The 17,034-nt window shown below is 41.4% G+C and overlaps 1 protein-coding gene across 6 annotated transcripts in view; it reads left to right on the plus strand.

Moving 5' to 3' along the window:
• The window catches only part of LOC132955702 (C-terminal-binding protein 2), a 103,274-nt gene extending 86,811 nt beyond the window's left edge, over positions 1–16,463 (plus strand). For 5 of the 6 annotated variants that reach the window (XM_061028656.1, XM_061028657.1, XM_061028654.1 and 2 more), the window contains 6 exons: positions 2,256–2,462; positions 7,097–7,311; positions 8,608–8,738; positions 11,649–11,776; positions 12,236–12,353; positions 14,651–16,463. In XM_061028656.1, the coding sequence (XP_060884639.1) occupies positions 2,256–2,462; positions 7,097–7,311; positions 8,608–8,738; positions 11,649–11,776; positions 12,236–12,353; positions 14,651–14,831 (980 nt within the window). In that variant the 3' untranslated portion in view covers positions 14,832–16,463. Of the gene's footprint in view, positions 1–2,255; positions 2,463–7,096; positions 7,312–8,607; positions 8,739–11,648; positions 11,777–12,235; positions 12,354–13,274; positions 13,341–14,650 lie in introns of all 6 variants that reach the window. The other variant, XM_061028655.1, reaches the window with a different exon arrangement.
• The last annotated feature ends 571 nt before the right edge of the window (positions 16,464–17,034 follow it).

The following is a 17,034-nucleotide window of genomic DNA, read 5'->3' on the forward strand; positions in this document are numbered from 1 at the left end:
CCTGCTGAAATATTATCAGTGCTTCCCAGACGTACACAGCCCCAACAATTGTGTTAGCAACGAAGATTATCTCTTTATGTCAGTGTTGGAGATTTCTTAGTAAGTTATCACAGAAACATACTCTGGAATGAGGGGGGTGCCGGCCGCTTAACATTTAACCGTTTTTTGGCCCAACGTGTAAACATTTAGCAATTTGGTCAGTTTTGCACACCACTAGTAAGGATGTAACAGATGGTTAATTTACATGAGGTGGAGTTTTTTTTTATTTATGTTTTTTTAACATTAAAGGAAAACATAGATTGATATCAGAGGAGGATAATAATGATACATTACTACATGATAATAAACAATCATAATTATATTCAACGTTACAACTAAAGTGTAATAGATTGGTAGAAAAGATCTATGAAGAATAAAATGTTTTTTTTTCTAGTGTTGCTTGTTCTGTTGAGTGTGTGCGTCTGTTCAATCACTAATGATTGTTTTTTTCATGAGTAAGAAGTACACTTCCATTGCTTTGAAGTTAACCTTCTGAATCTTTTATAGAAGAAGTGTAACTCATGCTCTGCTTATTAGCTCGTTTTATTTATTTGCTCATAAATGACATGATACCTCATACACCAGCGGTCAAATGAAGATGAATTTTGATGGACATGATTCCTCATGCCGTTGCACTAGTCTGACTCTGACACATCAACATTTGGAGTGATTGGCCAAACAAGAAGCTGCACTTAAAGGTCGAAACAACATCACACACTGTTGATGGTGTTTTTGCCTTAAGGGGGATTGCTTCATTGTGTACTGTTTTCTTTTTAACTGTATGGATTTTCAGACCGGTATCAAAGGCTGAATTAAAGAGTCAGATGAATGGCTGACATCCCACTGAGAGCCCGAATGTTCAAAGAGGCAGAAAGAGAAAAGACGCACACACACAGAGAGAGAGTTGAGTTCAGACTTCCTTCTGAACCTCCACACTGGCTCCTATCAGCAGGCTGGTGGCTCAAACAGCCCTTACAGTTGACAAAGCTGCCATTTCCCTGCCAATACGAGATACTGTGTCTAACTGCCACCCACTCACCGAAGGCGCTCTGCCTCGCAGCGCAGGAGTCAAAAGCTATCGTGCCTGGAGAAGGCGGCGCTGATATGACGGCTGTTCTCGGGGAGAAGAAAAGGGGCCATTGATTGAGCAGGATCTGGCTATTTTTTGCTGTCCACAGACGGCTGTGCTGTTTCTGTGAGATACAGAGTGGGATGAGGACATTAGAGGAGAGCGAGGGCAGGCAGAAGTGCTTAAGTGTTAATAATGGAAATCTTTGTGGTGTTGGGGGATAGGTAAGGTGGAAGCACAGGGTTAGGAGGATGAATTCCTCATCGCCTATAAAATCTTCGGCATTACACTGAAGGAGATTTTGACAGAAAGTGTCCTTGAGTTGCTTAAAACACAAGCGTAAATGTTGTGAAAGAACCTGTCTGACTTTATCCAGTGTGTCTTATCTCCACTTTAAGTAGGGACATATTAAGTCACCATTGTGTCATTTTATCCTTAAATAATAATTTTCCCAAATAAGTGATTCTAGGGGAACTGTGATTAGAAATAACAAAAATCAGTTAATTAAGTTGAGTTAAGGTGTTATCTCCTCAGGCTTTATTCCAGTGGAATACCATCCATTACTTTATGCATCAATTAGTGGACCTGACCGATATTGTTCAGTAATAGGCTGGTTTTGCCCTAAAATCTGTGTGACTGCTCAACAATACAAAACAGAATATATATATAGAGGGCAGGAAATAATGCTTTTTAGAGAAGGTGTGGTTACACATTTTGTCCAGCAGATCTCGCTTTGATTCCAATGTTTGATTTATTTAAGGTAGTAGGCCTTTGCGTGTCTTTGCATTGTCATGTTTCTGCAAAAGACAAAAAAAAAATCACAACAACCTCCTAAATTATCCCCTTATGAGTCTGTATTGTTATCGGTCTCAAAATGCATTGTGGGTCGGGCTCTATCAGTCTGATGATTCGACAGACTATACTGTATAAACTTTCCTTTAAATGATTAATTTAAGTGGCTGATCCTGAAAAAAAAAAAAAAAGTTCACACAGCTTTTTAATGTTGAACTGAATCTGCTCCGACTGCAATCAAGATGATAAAGGGACTTTTATTCTGTAGAAATAACTTAATAAGAATTTCATGCCCTATTTTTCGCCTCCAGCTGGATTAATTTTCAACATTTCTACCTTGTATTTCTTTTTTCAGGCATTGCAGTGTGTAACATTCCCTCGGCAGCTGTGGAGGAGACGGCCGACTCCACCATTTGCCACATCCTCAACCTTTACCGGCGAAACACTTGGCTGTACCAGGCTCTCCGAGAGGGTACGCGGGTCCAGAGTGTGGAGCAGATCCGCGAGGTGGCATCTGGCGCTGCTCGCATCCGGGGCGAAACCCTGGGCCTCATCGGCTTCGGTTAGTATTATGTATTCTATTAGTTGTTCCTTCATATTTAGTTTGTTCCCCCTCCTTTTTACTTTTCCTCCTGTTGTTGTTTTTTCTCTCTACACCCTCCAGTCTGTTTTTTTCATATCCTCCAACCGCCTTCTGTTTTCCTGGCCTGATAAGGTTATTTTTCTCCCTCTGCCCGTCCCGCAGATTATCTCAAGGTTGTCTGTTTCACCTCCCTCCGGGCTCACTTCCTTCCCTCTGCTGCACTTTTTGTTCTCATCGCTGCTCTAATACTCACTGTTATATCTCCATTATTCCATTTTCTGTTTATACTCTCCTTCTCTGTCACTTTAGTCCCTTAACACTGCGCCCTGCCTTAATCACACACCTCATGGTAGCCTGTGTGTGATCCCCTCCCTGCACCTGCTTTAACAATGACTGTACGTGTTTGTGTGTCATCCTGCCCTGTCTCACCGTCAGTGGGCCCTGACAGAAGCTCTGTCTTCTCACAAGCCTTTCCAGAGTGCCACCTTATCTCTGTGTCCACATACACTCCCCCCACACACACACACACACTAACACCTTCTAGGTCCCAGACATCCTCCTACACTTTGTGTTTGAACAGCAGGTCCTGGCAGTCCTGTCTCTCTCTCGTCCTCACCCAATCCTCCTAGTCTTTCTGGCTCAGGCCATCTCCAAAACAATGTCCTTTGTCAGTGGGAGGTTGGGGAAAGTGAAGGTCTCCTGGTGTTTGTTTGCCGCATATACAGCCAGCTGAGCATCTCTGAAGGCAGCAAACACAGAGAGAGAAGAAAATCACGCCTGTTGGTTAACTGTAGACTAGAAGCTCTTTAGGTACACACCAACCTTTTAGGACTTTATTAAATCCATGTGAGGCTACTTCGGAAGTTATTCATTTGTCAAAGTCCTTTTTTGGATGTTTACACAACCCAAGAAAATTGCACTTTTAATAAGTTTATCTCTGTATTTTAGATATTAGGGTATTACTGTCTATTTCTTGCAGATTCTTTTTGCAAGTTATCTCAGAAAGATGCTCCTGAATGATGAAGCGGACATTTAATGTCTATTTTTCTCAGCTTACACGAAGATCACGGGATACATTCTGAGCTCAACTACTCCTTTGGAATCTTTTGGATTGGATTCTTTGTCGCAAATTTCAATAAAGTGATCCCAAAAGACTTCATAAAAGTCATCACTACAAAAAAAACTGAACTAATCAGTTTAATCTGTACGTAGTTTCATGAACAGAGGCTGCAAAAGCTCTCAGAATCAGCTCAGTGTTTCTCAACAAACAGCAATCATGGAAGAAAAATAGGAAGAGAGCCAAAGACAAAAAAAACAAATAAGGACACATAAGCAGGAACATAACCTGTTCTCAGTCCTACTCTAAACACTTCAATCCAACAAACACCTGAGGAAGTCACATGAGAACTGAAAATGACACTCATCCCACCTGACACTTAATTATGAATGTGAGTGGGTGTGGGTGTTAGCTTCGTTTAAAGGATGATCACTTAATCATGATTAGCGATTACTTAAAATGATAGTCAGATGCATGCACAAATGTATGCAAAAAATGAGCACAAAATTCAAAATCTGGGTGCCGATGGCCTAGTGGTTATGTCGCACGCCCCATGTTCTGAGGCTCTAGTCCTCATCACAGAGGTAAGGGTCCGGTCTTGGTCCTTTGCTGCATCGCATCCCCCGTTCTCTTCCACCAACATGTCCTGTCTTTTCCTCAACGGTCCAATCCAAGGGAGGCTGGAAGGCCCAAAAACGTACAACTTTAAAAAAAAAAAGTCGCAAGTGACAGTTTTTTCTTGACCTTGAAAGGTTTGTGAAAGAGAGTATTTACTGAGGATCAACTGACTAGTGTGGTCAGAGGTTTTCAGCTGCAAGTTATTTTCATGTTTTATATGAAATTTGGTTTTAAAAATCAGTCAATGAAACAGTTTTATCCATCTCAACCAGGGGAATTTGTTTCAGCTGCTTGTAGATAAAAAGGACAAAAAAAAGAGTGTTTAAGCTTAAGGCCTTAACACATTACTGTGGACCTATGTATGACGGTTTCATATGCTATTTTTGTTCATTTGCCGTAATGTGACATGTATCTTTCATGGGAAATAGCTTGATAATCCTGATACTAACTTAAGCTCTTCCTCTAAGCCGTACATGGTGCATACTGTAGTTAGGAATTAAACAGACATCTGCAGCAGCACAAAATCTTCACCAACATTTTTTCTTGTCAGTTATACAAATGACCATCATCTGAGATATTTTACAAAATCTTTTCTTATTGATGACCTTGAGCAGCTGCCATCACTGCTGCACTGCTGAGATTTATGACTTGTTAAATCTGTAGCTGTGTGGCCTCACATTTTAGTGTCACCCTTGTCCTTTGACTGGATAAAATGAGCAACACAAAGCTAAAAGTCTGCCACCAAATGACGTGAGGTGACAGGGTTCATCCGGAGTATATTTGCTCTCTTTTTAGAGGCATTGATCGGCGTGGTAAGGACGGGAGGGAGCCCTCACAAGTACTTGATTCTAGGTTATCCACACTAAAATTCTTACCAGTTTTTCTATCACTTTCTAAAGCAGCCTTAGCACAGTTCAGTCTTTTCACACCACACCACAGAACACATCCACTAGACTTTATTGTAAATCAATCCAAATCAAATATACGTTTCCCTCCAAACCCACAATTTGGCACCAATTTTCCAACAATCACACGGGGAGAAAATCGTCATGGAAGAAGCAGAGATGCCACTTTCGACTTCCTCCTAGCAGCCTCACTCTATCAAATTGTACCGCAAGTCCACCTCTGTCTGTTTTAGACCGACTGAAAAAAAAAAAATCCCTTCCCCCTGCTGTGCTGTCTGCATGGCTCTTTCAATCTCTTCTTAGACAAACAACTAACTGCAACAAGTTTTCACGCTTCTGCTCTAGGCCTTGTCAAAATGTATTCATAAAAACATCTAGCGGATAAAGTAGCTAAAGCAGCTCGGTAAGGGGGAAAAAAAGGTGCCCTAAAAAAAGATTTTACACCTCGAGAAGGTTGATCTCTCAAATGTAAAAAGCAACCGTCGAGGGAAACGATGTGAGTGATGGCAAACAGTACGTAATTTTTACAAGGCTGCTGAGTCTTTATGCTGCTGCCACTCATTTTGTGAGAAAAGAGAGAGAATAATTCTCCTCGACCGTGCAGCTTGAGAGCGAGACATAATGCTCCATCACAAAGAGAAGATCTTGAGAGTGTAAAGGACCTTATCGATCCTTTTTCTCCACGAGCAACAACATCCAACTCTCCATCACTCTGACTCTCTCAGTGCTGCTGCTGAGCAGAGACTCTCAGCCCACACAACAAATGGCAGTGAGAGACAGAGGGAGAGGCTGAAATACTACACAGTCCGTTTATTTTATTTTATTCGCCGTCTCTCAGGCTGGACTAGAGAGCAGCAGCCTAGCATTGTCCGCCTCCTGCTAAATCATGACTTATCCCTTGTGAATCATTTTCTCTCAGGATGCAACAAATCTCTTTTTAATCTCTCAAATCGACACCACAAATGACGTCTTATTATGATGCAATTCTTCTTCTTGGTTGGAGACGTTGGAGCGGCTCAATCATGGGAAGTTTCAGAGGAAGGCTGTTGAACTGAATAGCAGAGAGATAGATTCTGTAGAATGAAAAGCATTTTTGGTTAGTTTATTATAACACACTCTCAATTAGATAACCAATGGACATTTGCATGTTCTTTAAATAGTCATGCTTTCAGTTTTATGATTATGGTGCATCCAACAGGAATCATGTTCAGTCCATTTTGTAGTCCTCAATACGATCTATTTTGCGGTTCTACGCTTTTTTTTTTTTTTTTAAACATATTGCAGCTTACTCTGTTTTTCTGCTGTCATTTTCCATTTTAATCCCTGTTGATGTGTTAAGAACATCTACACATGTATTGCCTCAGGAACACTTCCTGAGCTTCCTGTGACATACATCGTATATTTGATTTACGTTTTCACTTCACTTAACAGGAAATGTGCGCATTAGATTAAAGATTTCGGAGAATTCGCCGTGTTTGAGGCTATTTTTTCATTTCTATTTCTTCACTGAAAGCTCCTTTATGACGCTTGAACATGTGTCTTTAGATGAATGAACATTTGAGTCACATCCGTCATGTTCTGTCCACAGCATCAGTCAATGGTCCCAATCTTGGCAGGAAGTCTTTGGACTTTTTTTCTATTTAGAATAAACTTATTTTGACCACATTAGTTGCTGATAGGATGATGCAAAACTGATTAAAAAAAACGTTGCTCTACATAAAAGGAACAACAACAACAAATCCTAAAATATCAGTTTGATTGAAAATGCCTCTCCTCCCCGTGTGTGACTGTGTACATCATTTTGGATTTGATTAGATATACTTGATTGTCCCGAGGGGAAATTTGCTTTGGGCAAGAGCACAAAATAAACGTACGCTCAGCTCTTTTTCATGTGACATGAAAAGAAACGCAGCATACACGACTGGTAACCATAAATAGAAATGAAGCAGAGCAGAACAAGACAAGTAATAAAAACAGGATTCTTAAAGATGCACAATTTAAAAGCAAAAATGTATCCCTCTGTGTGTCTGCAGGTCGTTCGGGCCAGGCGGTGGCGGTGCGGGCCAAAGTTTTCGGCTTCAACGTCATCTTCTACGACCCGTACCTGCAGGACGGGCTGGAGCGCTCGCTGGGCGTGCAGCGCGTCTACACTCTGCAGGACCTGCTCTACCAGAGCGACTGTGTGTCCTTGCACTGCAACCTGAATGAACACAACCACCACCTCATCAACGACTTCACCATCAAACAGGTGCGTTAGGAAAACTTGTGCGCACACACACACACACACTTCAAGCAGCTGTGAGACCTGACCTGGGCTTTAATGCAGTGCTATCTAGCAGGTAGACAAGCAGAGCCGCTGGTGTATTATTACGGTGTCAGGCTGGAGGCCGTCCTAAAGAGCATTATAGTCTGTAGGAAGAAAGAGAGAGAGAGTCAAAAAAGAGAGAGCCGCCTTCCTGCCTGCACATTCCCTGCTCTTTATCTTAAGCTCCACCAAAGCTGGACACAAATTCATTCCTTTGCTCTGTCAAATGCAATTAGCGCCAGCCCACGGCTACAGCAAATATATCGACTAGGCTGCACAGCAGGGGGGCCGAGAGCACGGTGAGGGGAAAGTGCTGCTCTCTGAGTCAATAGCTGCACTCCGAGGGGCTGCCTGGAGTGACACCTGCAGGAGAAAAAGAGGAACTACAACGGCCCCAAGATGCATCTCCTCTTTTTGTCCAAATCGGCATTCTGCCACAAAATGTTTTCTATCTTTTTCGTTCTTCACTTTTGTGCGCGAGGAGACAAACCGACGAGTGTGTACTGTAATAGCTTAACCTAGTTAACTCTGTGTCTTCTCAACACCTTAAGATTCTCAGCTGCCTCTTAAGTGCCGCAATGAAAGCACACTTTCCTCTCTCCTCACCAAAAATCTTGGCAGTCGCACTCCGCTTCTAAAGTGGAAAACGTGTGTGAATATTTGTGTGTTTCTGCGTGTGTCAAAACCACCAATGCCTAATAAAAGACTGCCTGCCTGCCAGCGTAAAGGCTTTTCATGCCCCTGGATTTCAGCTTTTGTCAAGATTAAGGGATTATTTCCTTCTGAGCATATTCATTTGATTTTTTTTTCCTCTTCTTCCTTCCTCTTAGACTTTTTTTTTTGTTGTTGCCATTTTTCCCCGCACAAGCAGCGAGGGGTTTTGTGGCACTGCCTCATCTGTCAGCTCATCCTTCATATAATCTATCAGTTTTTTTCTCTATCTCACATCTGACAGTATTCGTTTCGAAAAAGCTTGATTTGTCAGGTGTCAGGGATAACAAAAGGCGTCACTGAATTTCATTCTCCTCTTTTTCTATCCGCTGTAATATCTTCCAGAGCCTTAAATGCAGACATCAAATCCAGATTGATATTCCACTTATGATCAAAGAGATTCATTTTTCTGCTGGGCTGACAGAAACACAAAAAAGATGACTCGTCGGATAATTTCCCTCTAAATAAACCTTTATATCTGTGTTTTCTTGCTGATTTGTTTGTGTTTGTGTGTCTCGTGCGCCACAGATGCGTCAGGGTGCATTCCTGGTGAACACTGCACGGGGAGGCCTGGTGGACGAGAAGGCCCTGGCCCAGGCCTTAAAGGAGGGAAGAATACGTGGAGCTGCGCTGGATGTACACGAGACAGAGCCCTTCACGTAAGAACACTGGCGTTTAAATGAAAAATCCACTCTGGGAAAAAATGATATATAAATGCTGCACTTATAGTGATAGATAGAGACAGGGAAAAAGATAGGTGTGCAGGAAGAGAACGATAGCGAGACGTTTCACAGTGAGAAGCTTTAAACAGCTGAAAGGAGAAGCAGTCAGACAGAAACAATGGCAGAAGTGACGAGTTAAAGACAGCTCGTACTCCTCTAAAAGCCTCCTTCAGGGCCCTGCAGGTAATGGAATATAGGAGACAGAGAGCTCGCCTTATTCCCATCAGAGGATATTATATGCAGTTAAAGCTGCAGGTGGATGTTAGAGAGGAAAGCGCTGCAGCAAAGAGTCTCTCTTCCTCTTCAGAGGTCCACGCCTGCTAGGCTCACACTTATCAGGACAAATGGGAAAATGTTTGTTTTTGATTTGTTTCAAGTTCCACTGAAAGTGCTACAATGGTGCATTTTGTTACACATACATTTTATGGGTTTTTTCCTGTGAAAAAGAAAGACATGGGAGAGAATTATTGGGGATATTAAATGGTGTTTACAGCAGCCAATAGAGTGTAAGTGTTTAAACCTACCTCCTGTCTGTCACATTTCAAACAAATTCACAGCTTTAAACTTTTTGTTTGTGTGTATCTGTGTGTGCCTCTGCGTGTGTGTGTGTGTGTGCACACGCGTGTGTGTGCTTGATTCTGAATGTGTTTTTTTTCTGTTTCTGAAGAGAAATAGTGCACACTTTGAAAAACACAATTACAAACATGGTCATGTTTGAATTTTCATGTTTTCTGAGAAATAAAAAAAACAGGAAAAATAGGAGTGTAGCAGAAAAAAATCCAAAGCGTAAGCAAGCATGAGTTGTTCTACACTAGCTAGCCTGTCCATGTTGCGCTCTGGGGTCGCTGATAGAGGTTATCGTAAGGTTGAAGGGCGCTAATAGCTTATTGTATATAATATCGCTAATAGTAAGCATTTCACTGGAATCTGGATTTCAAAGGCTCAGAGTGAGTCTCGAACATATTTTTTATGTCTACCGACCAGGTAATAATAAACAATTAAATAGCATTTAGAATATCTACAAATGACTTTTTATATGTCATTGCTGAGCCTGATTCTGTCGTACAGGCGGTGACAAAAGCAAGACATATGAGAATTAAACAAATACAACATCTATTTTGATTCAGTTGGAACTTTAAAAGCAGCACAACACACTTAAACGTCTTCTGAAAGTAGAAAGTGACCCACAGAAATCTCCTGTTTGCGTCTAAACTGTAGGGATTATTTAACATCCTTCCACCTTATTGTTCTTAACCACTATCTATTCTTTTAGTTTTGGTCAGGTATTGCATTTTGAGTCCGTAACACGCTAAAAGGCAGCTGTAAACATTAATCATTCATCTGAGGCAATATGTTTTATTCTGGTGTCCTATCACTTCACTGCTTCTTAGGTAAGGTCTAGATTTCCATTTCCACTCCCACTCTCACCAGAGGGCAAACAACTCCACACGCCTCCCAGTTTTCCTCCTTCCTAAGTGCACTGCTCCCTGTCTCAGGGGTGTAACTGGTGTTGATGTGTTGTTCACGCATCACTCAGCAGTCAGGGAGTTTGGAGGCTGCTCAGCTGAACGGCTACTTGAGGAACTGAAACTCAGCCTAACGGAGCCGAAGCTCATGCTCCGCTGACCCAGTGTGTCAACAGGGGAGTGTTTCATAACTGTGGCCCTCCATCCCACGCGACGCAACACTGATTCACACGCACGCACACACAACCAGGCGAGGTGGAACACAGATGGAGGAGAATGAGGAGAGGGAGTTGGAGCTGATTTGTTCTTTCTTTTCCACATGAGAGGAAGAAGAGGAGAGAGAGAAAGTTTTGGAGAAGGAGGATGAAGATTTTTGTGCTAAAAATAATTTTGAATAAAAAAGGATCTGACATTTCGTTCCTTTGGACATAGTCGCAGACAAATTGTGAAGTAAAACGTACTGTACACTAACATTTACTTTTCAGGGGAAAAAAGGAGGGAAATAGTGGGAGTATAACATTTCCGATAATGAGGAATGAATTCAAAACTCAGAAAAGCCTGCACCAACATTTTGAGACACCAACTTGCTCTACAAAAAATAAAAAGGTTTATTGCAGGTGGCGGAGGTGTGATGGCACTCTTTAAATTTCACATTATCCATTGTCAGTGTTCAGCCGTGGACTGTCGACTGCAGCTCTGCAGCTGTTTGTTGGTGCTAAACTCATCTTTTATTTGACAAAAGCAATCGCTCTGGTACTTATTATAGCTCACATTCTTTTTTTAATCACATTTTTTCCATTATGTGTGCAAATAAAAAGGAGGAGAGAGTGGGGAACGACAATGCAGCAAAGGGCTGATGTCAGATTCCAGCCCACAGCCGCTGCGACAAAAACTAAAGCCTGCGTACATGGGGCGCATGACATAACCGCTAGGCTATCCAGAGCCCCCTCCCCTCTTTCACTGAGAATCTGTTTTTATTTCAGAAGTGATCTAGTGTTATTTTCCCTAAATTGTTTATATCTATGATTACTCCTCAAGAGAGCCTTAATCTTTAAATATGCAAAATACTTCACTGAAAAAATTTTAACTGCTGGACACAAAATGTCAAAATCTGTTTCATATCAATACGTTTGGAAAAATTCTCCCCCCATGAGCAGATTCATAAAAAAATATTCAAGTGACCATACAATGAGATGAACATTAATAAAGGAGGGGGCTTAAATACCTTTTTAGGATCTTAAGAAAAAAATGTTCATCTCTAATTGTATTCCTGAAATTCCCAAAGGAAAGAAAACACAGCTCTGGCTTCCTCTGCCTCACAGATGTTTTGCGTCATGGTTCTTTTTTTTTTCTTCATTTTTTCTTCCTGTTTGTGTTGCAGATTTGCTCAGGGCCCTCTCAAAGACGCTCCCAACCTGATCTGCACACCGCACACAGCCTGGTACAGCGAGCAGGCCTCTCTGGAGATGAGGGAGGCAGCAGCCACCGAGATCCGAAGAGCCATCACAGGTACTCGGCCACAGACATGAATCTAAAATCTGTTTCTTATACCCGTTTTAAATCTGAAAAACAAAATGACTCATAGTCCCTGCCTTAGTCTTGTATGTGACCTGTTATACATCTTTCTTTTCCAGATGTCACATTTCCACTTCACTAGGCTTTGGGCAGCCTTTATTAAATCTGGACCTCTTAATAGATGTCATCATTAGCAACCCAACACAGCACAGACAGTTTGGGGGAGGAGGGGGGAGTTACATCAGCCTCACAGACAACATCCAGATTGTTAAATGATCTTAATTTGTGTTTGTGTATCCAAGCCTGATACGTATGTCAGGCTGAACTCGTTAACACTTTGCCGTTGTCTGGTCACCCGTCCCCCATAACGAGTTCTAACCTTTTTTAGAGTCTGTGATTCATGTCGATGTGGCTCACTGATTCCAAGTGTGTGTGTGTTTGTTCATATGACAGGCCGTATCCCAGACAGCCTAAGAAACTGCGTCAACAAGGAGTTCTTTGTCACTACATCACCATGGGCAGTTATGGATCAGCCAGGTGTTCACCCTGAGCTCAACGGTGCCGCCTACAGGTAGACACTAAACATGCAGATGGCTGTCAAACTTCTTCACATTTCATAAAAATGTTTTTCGTTTTTTTTTTGGAGAATTTTTGTTTTTATTGTTATTACAGTCACAGTCACTTTTTTATTATTTCTCCATTAAAGACGACATGCTATGTTTATTTGCTTTGCCTAGATGTAAACAGCCTGACCGATATAGGATTTTTAGGAGAGAAAAATGCACTGATTACATGGCGTCAAGTGATATTTTGACCTAAAAATTATGTATTATTTGTGGAGTGTAAACAGTTTTTCATGAAAACATGAGCATGCAGAGATCCTCAGAAGCTGCTTTATTAAACAAAGACGACTTAATGAAAGAATATGAAACATTATTTTACATATACATGAATCGATTCTTATGTGAACCACAGAACACAGATGTTCTGATACCAGTATCAGTATCAGAAGTGATCTAAACTGATGAACAGTGTTTCAGCAGCTGCCGGAATAATACACTGTTACAATATGATTTATTATCCCCCCACCCCCACCCATTTAAAAAAAACAACTTCTAGCAGAGAGTTTAATGTTAATGAAAACAGCTTTTTCTGTGATATTGGAACATGTCAGGAAAAAAAATGCACAGTTACCAATATTCTGCGATGGTCTGAAATCGGCCTGGTAATATCGGCTCACAGATTTATCGGTCAGGCTCTTATATTCAGTTTTTAGATTTTTTTGTTCTTAAATTGATATATATCACCGCATCATTTCAGTGTCTCCATGACTCAATGAATTCCCCCCTCTGCTTTAGTTCTTTGATCGATATAGGCCCCCTTCCCCTCACTAACTGTCCTATGTAGAAAGCTAACTGTGTGCCCACCATGTCCTCCTGTGGGCTCCTCCTGATCTCAGCATGTCCGCCCTCATGTGCTTTCTTTCACGCAGCCAAGCTCTTCCGGGCGTAGCAACCGGTGTCCCCCAAGACAAAATTAATGCCTAGATCAGGAGCAGGTAAATATAAAGACGACCATCTGGGCCAGCAGGTCCTGGATATAAGACCTTACTCACCTGTCCCCACTAAACCCCCTCCCCCCCAGTACTCACCTGTTTGACTGAGCACAGATTAGAAGTGGATGTTGGTTTTGAGTGTCCCAGGAAGCATGATGGTATAAAGCCATTCAGATGAAGTTTCACTGATGGAGTCATGCTTTGTGGGTTTTTTTCTTCTGGGTTTTTGGGTCCTTTTTCCCCCTCACTGATTTAATGGTGTAACTGTAGTGAGCCTCACGGGGTCATACTGGGTGCTTTTTGTTTTTACTACTTAAGCATTCCCTCATTACTTTTGTATTTTCTTGCATTGCTTTGTTTCTTTTTGCATCACCTCTGATCCCTTGTAGCAGTAGTTACTGTATCTCTGTCTAGTTATAACACACTGCTACATGTGATTTAAAAGTGCTATGCATCGTTACCAATACACCCAAAAAATTTTGGAAGAAACAGAAGCCAAATATTGTTATGGAAATCAAAAGCTTATGCAAGAAAATGCAACAGTTAATTGAGAACTAATTTTAAAAAATGTCCAGTATGATCCTTTCACATCTCTTTTACTTCCTTAGTCTTTCCAGTTTCTTGACAGAATTTTGTGACATCAAAAATAAAATAGTGACATGGCTCTTTTCCACCTTCTACAAGAAGTACCAGTGACTCAACAACCAACTGAAGTTCCCTCTTGTGTTCTTGTTTGATTGTTTTTAGTGCTAAAACAATTAATGTAAGGGTAATTTCTATTCTAAATATAATTTCACAACATTTGGCAGTTTCAGCTTCTTAAATGTGAAAGACTGCTGCCTCTCTCTTTTGTTGTGGCTCAGTGGTAGAGTTGGTCTTCCCTTTAACCAGAAGGTCAGAGGTTTGATTCCCAGCTCCTGCTACTACACATCAATGTGTCTTTGGTTGAGACACTGAACTCCAAATTGCTCCCACTGGAATGTCAGCTAATATGTATGAATGGGATTAGTTAATACTGATGGACACTTCACATAGCAACGAGCTAACAAGCTCAAGTCCATTTACCCTTTATCGTTATGGACTCATCCACTTTGTGGATCATCTTTGAATGGTACAATAACTTTATCAAAATAAGTCCTTCAAGAGCAGGAACTTGTAACGGGATTCAGTCGCGCTAAAAGTTTCCTGAAAAGTTCCTGTGGTGGAAAAGAGCCAGTAACTTCACGTAATGTCGGCTGTCTCTTCACGGAGTTGGGGAACCTCTTAGTTCACTACACTCAATCTGAAACTCTAACTCTTAACATTTCTCGCAGATACCCGCCAGGCGTAGTTGGAGTGGCTCCGGGCGGCATCCCAGGGGCATTAGAGGGCATGGTGCCAGGTGGGGTGCCCATTGCCCACACCCTGCCTTCTGGTACACACCCCTCCCAGGCCCCATCGCCCAACCAGCCCTCCAAACACGGCGAGACCAGAGAGCACCTCACCGAGCAATAGCAGCAGAAGGGATCGAACCGCGACATCTCATCCGACCTGTTGACACTCACAACCAACCAATCACAACGCAACTGACCAACTGGGACCAAGAGACAGTGAAACTACACAACGAGCCAGTCGGCAACTAGGAACAAAAGAAGTGTTCCGGGGAATTTGTACTTTTAACGTTTTAGTTTTTACTCTCTCTGTCTCTTTGGGTTCAGTACCGACTTTACTCTTTGATGATGTTATTTTTTTTTTGTTTTTCTTCTTCGGGACATGCCTATGATTGTGGACACAGAGTCCAGTGTTTTTAGCCCTCTGGGATGAATCGATGAGACTCTGTCCTGACCCCCCATCTACACCTCAGAGCTCATGGGAAACGTAGGCCCACATCTCAACACAACAATGGGCGAACAAGAGAGAAAAACTTTGGCATCATGTGCTACTGGACCTTATACCCCTCCTCCTCCTCCTTATAACTCCATCCTGATCCTCCTCCTCCTCCTCTCCTCCAGCCCTCCTTATGTAACTAATGTGTGTTGTTTAGGCCCCTCATTATGCCTCAGAAGAGAATTATTATTATTTTCTTTTTCAATCTTCAGTGTGAATGACTTAAAATGGATTATTAATTATATATATTTATCATTCGTCAAACAAGAGGAAAAGATTGCTCATCAGTTTTAGTGATCTAGAGTGGGTTTTAACCCTTTCCTGGCAGCAGACAAATGATGTGTCATGGTTGCAGTTGCAGGACTTCACCACACGAGGGCGCTTCTACACAGCGTGAGGGATGTCACCCGCACCTGTAAGAACACAAGGTGCTCCAGTTTATTCAGAGCCGTCAGCAAGAAACACTACGCAAACATTCACTTTATACATTTGTAAGTAGCTGAATTTTGGGGTTGTATGAATTTAGAGGGAGCTTCTGGCAAAGTATTTAACTTTTTGTTTGAGTTAGTAAGAGTTGGTGATTCATCAGTGTGACTGTGAGCAGTGAAACAGGAATAATAAAAAAAGTTTGGATGAAGGAATCGCATTCTAGTGTAGACAAACTGACCTTCTGATCACAGCTGACGATCATATCACAGAATGTGACCCTTTCTTTGCGCGCACTGAAGACAGGAAAGGGTTAAAGCAAACATCTTTTCTTAATGACTCAGGAAAAACACTTTTTTGCAGATATTGTTTATGCCCAGAATTTTGTCTTTGAGGAAAAAAAAAAGATGAGACTAATGTTGTTAGTCGGTATATTTCCTCTCCTCCCTCATCCTCTCCATTGTGGTATTTTTATATACAAGGCGCATCCCACGTTTTTTGGTGTTAAAGAGTTTTGAAGAGTCCTGTTAGATTTGTAATGCCTAGTTAAATGTTCCTATAACCATAGTCCTTTGTGATCCGCCCCTCTCTCTCTCTCTCTCTCTTCTCTCCTTCTATTTTTCTTTGTTCTATTGAAGGCCAGGTTTCTTTGGGGGGGCATCCTGTACTCTGTAAGAGCAATAGCAGAAACTCCTACTTAGTGTCCCGACATTAGCGAAGAGGCAGCCAGCAGTATGTTTTTGTTTTTAGTGTGAGTATTTGTATTTGTTTCTTGTACAAGGTGAACATTTAGCATTCAGTGCAGTTCAAATAAAAGATACGATTCTGAGAAAACGCCGTCTGTATCAACACTTTTTTCCCTAAATGTTTAAGATTACGAGGTTTATCTTATCATTCATTTACTACAAGATTAAACAATCGCTGAGGTATCCCTATAGTCCTAAAAACAGAAAATAAAAAGCAGCACATGTAAATGTTCCACATTGAAGTTAAAAAATAAACTCAACACCAACAACAAGTTGACTCACGGGTAGAATCATCTTTGAATCTGTTGGTTATTAAACTGTGATTCAGTTTGTCCATGGATAACTCTGCAGCTTACTTTACTTTGAAATTATTTAGTTTTTTTCTAAGAACGTTAGGATAAGGAGACCATCTACATATGCAAGTCAAATGTTTTTGTATCTCTGCTTTTCATTGCATAACCCATTTCTACCCTGATGATTCTACTCAACTTTACATCGAAGTTAAAAAGGGAGCAAAGGTGATTTAACATCAAGAAGCTTCGAGCAGAGCTATGGTGCAAGTAAAATTTGTCGACTTTTTCCTGATTTTCTTTCTCACTATGAAGCAATTTACTTAACGGGGCAGTCTAAAACCTGCTCCATTCTGCTCTGGTTCCAAA

Source organism: Labrus mixtus, chromosome 21 (assembly GCF_963584025.1).
Source record: "Labrus mixtus chromosome 21, fLabMix1.1, whole genome shotgun sequence".
Classification (NCBI taxonomy): Eukaryota; Metazoa; Chordata; class Actinopteri; order Labriformes; family Labridae; genus Labrus; species Labrus mixtus.